Consider the following 8182-nt stretch of genomic DNA (forward strand, 5'->3'; position numbering starts at 1 on the left):
CATAGATCTACTAACAACCTCTATAGACTAGACACACCAGACATAGATCTACTACCAACCTCTATAGACTAGACACATCAGACATAGATCTACTACCAACCTCTATAGACTAGACACACCAGACATAGATCTCATAAAGCTCATTAGTATATTAACAGTCCCACTAACAACCTATTATAGGAAAAAATCCTGTCAAGTGTTTTAAAGGATTTGGCATTGAGAATATTTGATTAAAGTCAGCCTCAAGCATATCAGAATAGCCCCATTGAGTTTATGGAAGTTACATCCATTGTTTCTGAGAAACTGCAGCACAGCACAGATAACTCCTTCCTGTGTGTGTGTGTGTGTGTGTGTGTGTGTGTGTGTGTGTGTGCGTGTGTGGCTAGCTCTCTGTATCGATGGTGTCTTGGTCATAAATATCCCTCAGAGAATGCTTGGCCTGGGGGGGGGGGGCTGCCATGGTTGCTGATGTGTGGCGGTGGCACTAAAACCCATTGCTTTCTCCATTGCTGAAGTGAAACTGTAAATCTCCAGAGTCCATTACGGCTCTCCATGGAGCCATGGCTAGCCATTACTCTCGGTGTAATCAGTCAGCCTCCTGTAGCTATGTTTGTAAGTCTAATATATTGTGATGGTGGTGGTGAGTGTGATTATTACAGACTGTGTGTATATATGGGGGGTAAGCAGAATATATTTCTGAAAGTACACACACAGCAAAGATGATTGCAATACTGTAGTGTCCTCCAGGTGTGCAAGGTCACCTGGCCGGGATATGGAGAGTAAATAATGGATTGTATTTATATTGAACTTTTCAGTCTGATTTCCAACCTGCTGTTGCACAATGAATACAGACCAAGGCCAAGCCACTTCATGCAATCTGTTAATCAATATGTCATTTAATCAATATGTCATTTAATCAATATGTCATTTAATCAATATATAATTTAATCAATATGTCATTTAATCAATATGTCATTTAATCAATATGTCATTTAATCAATATGTCATTTAATCAATATATCATTTAATCAATATGTCATTTAATCAATATGTCATTTAATCAATATATCATTTAATCAATATATCATTTAATCAATATGTCATTTAATCAATATGTCATTTAATCAATATGTCATTTAATCAATATATCATTTAATCAATATATCATTTAATCAATATATCATTTAATCAATATGTCATTTAATCAATATGTCATTTAATCAATATGTCATTTAATCAATATATCATTTAATCAATATGTCATTTAATCAATATGTCATTTAATCAATATATCATTTAATCAATATATCATTTAATCAATATGTCATTTAATCAATATGTCATTTAATCAATGTCATTTAATCAATATATCATTTAATCAATATGTCATTTAATCAATATGTCATTTAATCAATATATCATTTAATCAATATGTCATTTAATCAATATGTCATTTAATCAATGTCATTTAATCAATATATCATTTAATCAATATGTCATTTAATCAATATGTCATTTAATCAATATATCATTTAATCAATATATCATTTAATCAATATATCATTTAATCAATATGTCATTTAATCAATATGTCATTTAATCAATATATCATTTAATCAATATGTCATTTAATCAATATGTCATTTAATCAATATATCATTTAATCAATATATAATTTAATCAATATGTCATTTAATCAATATGTCATTTAATCAATGTCATTTAATCAATATGTCATTTAATCAATATATCATTTAATCAATATGTCATTTAATCAATATATCATTTAATCAATATATCATTTAATCAATATATCATTTAATCAATATGTCATTTACTCAATATGTCATTTAATCAATATATCATTTAATCAATATATCATTTAATCAATATGTCATTTAATCAATATGTCATTTAATCAATATATCATTTAATCAATATGTCATTTAATCAATATGTCATTTAATCAATATATCATTTATTCAACAACATTTATTCATCTAGGGGCTCCCGAGTGGCACAGCGGTCTAAGGCACTGCATCTCAGTGCTTGAGGCGTCACTACAGACCTGGGTTCGATCCCAGGCTGTATCACAGCGGTCCAAGGCACTGCATCTCAGTGCTAGAGGCGTCACTACAGACACCCTGGTTCGATCCCAGGCTGTATCACAGCGGTCCAAGGCACTGCATCTCAGTGCTTGAGGCGTCACTACAGACCTGGGTTCGATCCCAGGCTGTATCACAGCGGTCCAAGGCACTGCATCTCAGTGCTAGAGGCGTCACTACAGACACCCTGGTTCGATTCCAGGCTGTATCACAGCGGTCCAAGGCACTGCATCTCAGTGCTTGAGGCGTCACTACAGACCTGGGTTCGATCCCAGGCTGTATCACAGCGGTCCAAGGCACTGCATCTCAGTACTAGAGGCGTCACTACAGACACCCTGGTTAGAATCCAGGCTGTATCACAACCGGCTGTGATTGGGAGTCCCATAGGGCGGTGTACATTTGGCCCAGCATCGTCTGGGTTTGGCCTGGTGTAGGCCGTCGTTGTAAATAAGAATTAGTTTGTTAACTGACTTGCGCAGTTCAATAAAGGTTAAAATAAAATTCAACACAGTAATAATTTAAGGCAATGACAACATGGTTACGAGGCTTAGGATACAGATAGGAAGTTGTGTTACTACCGGTATACAATGTTAGATCTACGCTGATTATGCATGTTCTATGAATTCTATTTATATTGTAGCGACCTTTAATCCCAACACCTAGCAACCTCGTCAAGAGCTTTGGATCTCTTGGTGTAACAGCTAAGGTGTTGGGTTGACAGACGCTGGACCTGGGTTTGAGTCCCGGTCAGGACTAATCCCAACACCTAGCAACCTCGTCAAGAGCTTTGGATCTCTTGGTGTAACAGCTAAGGTGTTGGGTTGACAGACGCTGGACCTGGGTTCGAGTCCCAATCAGGACTACCCCCCCCCCCCCCCCCCCCCCCCCCAGAGTTAGCTATACCATAACCCACCCCCTTCCTCTTTCTCCTCTCAGATCCAAAGTTAGAGGACCATGGGAGGTGTGGTGGTGGACGAGGGACCTGGGGGGGTGAAGGCACCAGACGGGGGTTGGGGCTGGGCTGTGCTGTCCGGCTGTTTCGTCATCACTGGGTTCTCCTACGCCTTCCCCAAGGCTGTCAGCGTGTTCTTCAAGGAACTGATCAGAGAGTTCGACGTGGGGTACAGCGACACAGCATGGATCTCATCTATTCTGCTGGCTATGCTGTACGGCACAGGTAGAGGATGTACACACACACACACACACACACACACACACACACACACACACACACACACACAGATTCGATATGTGTGTGTTCCTCTCCCTGCAGGTCCTCTGTGCAGTGTGTTGGTGAATCGTTACGGGTGTCGTCCGGTGATGATGGTGGGGGGACTTTTTGCCTCTCTGGGGATGATTCTGTCTTCCTTCTCCACCAGCATCATCCACATCTACCTCTCCACTGGAGTCATTACAGGTTGGTCCACATCTACCTCTCTACTGGAGTCATTACAGGTTGGTCCACATCTACCTGTCTACTGGAGTCATTACAGGTTGGTCCACATCTACCTCTCTACTGGAGTCATTACAGGTTGGTCCACATCTACCTCTCTACTGGAGTCATTACAGGTTGGTCCACATCTACCTCTCTACTGGAGTCATTACAGGTTGGTCCACATCTACCTGTCTACTGGAGTCACTACAGGTTGGTCCACATCTACCTCTCTACTGGAGTCATTACAGGTTGGTCCACATCTACCTCTGTACTGGAGTCATTACAGGTTGGTCCACATCTACCTCTCTACTGGAGTCATTACAGGTTGGTCCACATCTACCTCTCTACTGGAGTCATTACAGGTTGGTCCACATCTACCTCTCTACTGGAGTCATTACAGGTTGGTCCACATCTACCTGTCTACTGGAGTCATTACAGGTTGGTCCACATCTACCTCTCTACTGGAGTCATTACAGGTTGGTCCACATCTACCTCTCTACTGGAGTCATTACAGGTTGGTCCACATCTACCTGTCTACTGGAGTCATTACAGGTTGGTCCACATCTACCTCTCTACTGGAGTCATTACAGGTTGGTCCACATCTACCTCTCTACTGGAGTCATTACAGGTTGGTCACATACACCAACGTGTGTGACCATCAGCGACATCAATGTGATACTGTATGTCTCCTAATTCTTTGACAGTCCTCTCCTGTCCCCCTGTCCTCCAGGTCTGGGCCTGGCGTTGAACTTCCAGCCGTCTCTGATCATGCTGAATCGCTACTTCAGTGAGAAGAGGCCCCTGGCTAACGGCCTGGCTGCTGCTGGGAGTCCTGTGGCCCTCTGCTGCTTATCACCTCTGGGACAGGTACAACACAACACCCCTAACCCCTGACCCCTAACCCCTAACCATAACTCTGCTGCTGGGATCCCTGTGGCCCTCTGCTGTTTATCACCTCTGGGACAGGTACAACACTACACCACTAACATCTGACCCCTAACCCCTGACCCCTAACCCCTAACCATAACTCTGCTGCTGGGATCCCTGTGGCCCTCTGCTGTTTATCACCTCTGGGACAGGTACGACACTACACCCCTAACCCCTAACCATAACCCTGCTGCTGGGAGCCCCATCACCCTTTGCTTCCTCTCCCCTCTACATTACACCTCTAACGTCTGACCCCTGACCCCTAACCATAACCCTGCTGCTGGGAGCCCCATCACCCTTTGCTGCCTCTCCCTTCTACATTACACCTCTAACCTTTGACCCTAACCCCGACCTTAACCCTGCTGTCTCTTCCAGCTGTTGCAGTACCAGTACGGTTGGAGAGGAGGCTTCCTCATCCTCGGAGGGCTCCTGCTCAACTGCTGCGCCTGCGCGGCCCTCATGAGGCCCCTAGTGGCCCCTCCTAAACCCCCCCAGCGGGAAGACGTTGAGAAGGAGGGAAAAGAGTTGGAGGTAGAGAAGACCCAGTCCAAACCCAAACCTCTCCTGGACTTCAGTGTGTTTAAGGACAGGGGTTTCCTGATCTACACCATAGCTGCATCTATTATGGTGAGTCAGAACAGGAACAATACTGTCCCAAATGGCACCCTATTCCCTATATATAGTGCACTACTCCTGACCAGAGCTCTATGGCACCCTATTCCCTATATAGTGCACTACTCCTGACCAGAGCTCTATGGCACCCTATTCCCTATATAGTGCACTACTCCTGACCAGAGCTCTATGGCACCCTATTCCCTATATAGTGCACTACTCCTGACCAGAGCTCTATGGCACCCTATTCCCTACATAGTGCACTACTCCTGACCAGAGCTCTATGGCACCCTATTCCTTATATAGTGCACTACTCCTGACCAGAGCTCTATGGCACCCTATTCCCTATATATAGTGCACTACTTTTGACCAGAGTCCTAAGAAAAGTGAAATTACAATTCAATAGTTGAAAAAAAGGGTCTTCATTTTAAATGACTTGAAGATAAACTACAAAGTAGAAGCTATAGTTCTTCTATGTTTTAATTAATTAGTTCTTCTATGTTTTAATTAATTAGTTCTTCTATGTTTTTAATTAGTTTTTTGTATTCATGTCACTTGACTGCAATTAAATAGTCGTCCTTCATTTCAAATTGACATGGTTAAGAGTTCATCTGTCCTAGGTTCTGGGTCTGTTTGTGCCGCCGGTGTTCGTGGTGAGCTATGCCAAAGAGCTGGGCAACGAAGACACCAAGTCGGCCCTCCTCCTATCCATCCTCGGCTTCATAGACATCTTCGCCCGGCCCACCTGTGGCATCATCGCTGGGCTGAAGTGGGTCAGGCCCAGAGTTGTTTACCTGTTCAGCTTTGCCATGATCTTTAATGGATGCACTGACCTGGTGGGATCTCAGGTAGGGCTGGACGTGTAATTACAGTAACGTGTTGGCTTGTTGAGGTTGATTTGGTTGTCATGTGTACATTTCTGTTTGTTGTATTGACTGATGATACATACAGCATCTAAACTACACATATGTGTTGTTAACATCCCTGGTGTTACTGTATCAATACTGTTACTGTTGGTATCCTGTAAATACTGTAAAATGTTACTGTAAATACTGTAAAATGTTACTGTAAATACTGTAAAATGTTACTGTAAATACTGTAAATACTGTAAAATGTTACTGTAAATACTGTAAAATGTTACTGTAAATACTATCTGGTTTCCATGTCACCTGTAGGCGAAGGACTACCCGTCTCTGGTGGTGTTCTGTGTGTTCTTCGGGATCTCCTACGGCATGGTCGGGGCGCTACAGTTTGAGGTTCTCATGGCGATCGTTGGCACGGAGAAATTCTCCAGCGCTATAGGACTGGTGTTGCTCATGGAAGCTATTGCTGTGCTGGTGGGACCACCTGGAGCAGGTTAGTACACACAGGATTAACAGGTGGAGGTTGGGTTAGGGCTAGGTTAGGGTTAAGGTTAAGGTTAGATAAATATAATGGAGAATTTATCCAGTTTCCTCTCCCCTCTGATCTCTCTCCTCTCCCTCCTCCCTCTCCCTCTCTCCCTCCTCCTCCTCTCTCTCTCTCTCTCCCTCTCTCCCTCCTCCTCCCTCTCTCTCTCTCTCCTCCTCCCTCCCTCCCTCTCTCTCTCCCTCTCTCTCTCTCCCTCCTCCTCCCTCTCTCTCTCCCTCTCCCTCCTACTCTCTCTCTCTCCCTCTCTCCCTCCTCCTCCTCTCTCTCTCTCTCCCTCCTCTCTCTCTCTCTCTCTCTCTCTCTCTCTCTCTCTCTCTCCCTCCTCTCTCTCTCTCTCTCTCTCCCTCCCTCTCCCTCCTCCTCCCTCCCTCTCTCTCCCTCTCTCCCTCCTCAGGTCGGCTGCTGGACGCCACTAAGAACTACATGTACGTGTTCCTGCTGGCAGGAATTGAGGTGGTCCTCGCCGCCGTGGTCCTGGCCACGTGTAACTTCCTGTTCATCAGGAAGAAGCCCTCGGAACCCGCTGCGGAACTGGAGAACGGAACGGTTTCCGCGGAAATGGAGCTTCTCAACAAGCCTGTTGCCGCTGAGGAAGAGGAGGAGGAGGAAGTAGAGAAGGGGGAAAAAGAGGTGAAGGAGATGAAGGAGAAAGAGGAGAAGGAGAAAGAGGAGATGAAGGAGATGAAGGAGAAAGAAGAGAAGGAGAAAGAGGAGGTGAAGGAGGTGAAGGAGAAAGAGGAGGTGAAGGCGATGAAGGAGAAAGAGGAGGTGAAGGAGATGGAGGAGGAAGCGGTTGAGAAAGCAAAGGAGGACGAGGAAGACAGTGAGAAAAAGAAGGAGGAGATCAGGCCTGAGAGCGTAATGGTGGTCTCAGAAGAAGTGGAGAGCTTCCTTAAAGAACCAGAATAACAAAATGGAAGAGAACCTGGCACAGAACAAACTACAGACTTTAAACTTAAACACTGCCAAGGGCACTTTAAAGGGCACTAAGAATTGTACTCCGCAGTGTACTTTGAAGGGCACTAAAAAGTGTACTTAGAAGTGGACCAAGAAAGTGCTTAGAGAAGCATACTGGGGAAGACACAGCTGGTCCTAGCAGTATCCTCCTGTATGTAGTTGAGGTGTTGTTGTGTTGTTATGTTGTGTAGCTGTTCTCTGTGGGGCTGTGTGCCATATCAACAACAATAACACACACAGGCGCGCGCACACACACACACACACACACACACACACACACACACACACACACACACACACACACACACACACACACACACACACACAATCGTGATGTGAGACTGATAAATGTCAAGTGAATAGCCGTGTGAATAGTGTTGTGCCCTGCCGTGTGAATTGTGCAGCTACCAGTGTGTAGTGCTGCAGGGCGATATGGTAGACACCATGTTGTTGTCTGTAATAATGTGGAATAAATACCGTCACTTCCTACCACTGTTACTCTGGAGCACAACATTACAAGTGTTCCGGAACTTTAACCAAACCCAGCGTGGAACATTCCGCTGTCAGTCAACATTCCGTTGAGTGGCAGAATGAGGAATGAATGGACAGATATCTGGCTACTGTCATGCATATCATTTCACTCTGAGCTTTGGCACAGACGTTTAAAGGTATAGTGATGTTGAACGGTTGAATTCCACTCTGTAACCTTGTAGTGATTGTAGACTTTATTAGACTA

General features: G+C 44.3%; 1 protein-coding gene across 5 annotated transcripts in view; it reads left to right on the forward strand.

Annotated features, from left to right (window-relative positions):
- Positions 1-7935, forward strand: part of slc16a3a (solute carrier family 16 member 3a) — a 16845-nt gene extending 8910 nt beyond the window's left edge. For all 5 annotated transcript variants that reach the window (XM_090197724.1, XM_036942049.2, XM_090197723.1 and 2 more), the window contains 7 exons: positions 3042-3282; positions 3379-3522; positions 4271-4407; positions 4843-5094; positions 5700-5927; positions 6255-6435; positions 6884-7935. In XM_090197724.1, the coding sequence (XP_090053850.1) occupies positions 3060-3282; positions 3379-3522; positions 4271-4407; positions 4843-5094; positions 5700-5927; positions 6255-6435; positions 6884-7398 (1680 nt within the window). In that variant the 5' untranslated portion in view covers positions 3042-3059 and the 3' untranslated portion in view covers positions 7399-7935. The remainder of the gene's footprint in view (positions 1-3041; positions 3283-3378; positions 3523-4270; positions 4408-4842; positions 5095-5699; positions 5928-6254; positions 6436-6883) is intronic.
- Positions 7936-8182: the final 247 nt, after the last annotated feature.

The sequence above is a fragment of the Oncorhynchus mykiss genome, chromosome 13 (assembly GCF_057628025.1).
Source record: "Oncorhynchus mykiss isolate SJ-2025 chromosome 13, ASM5762802v1, whole genome shotgun sequence".
In the NCBI taxonomy this organism is placed as follows: domain Eukaryota; kingdom Metazoa; phylum Chordata; class Actinopteri; order Salmoniformes; family Salmonidae; genus Oncorhynchus; species Oncorhynchus mykiss.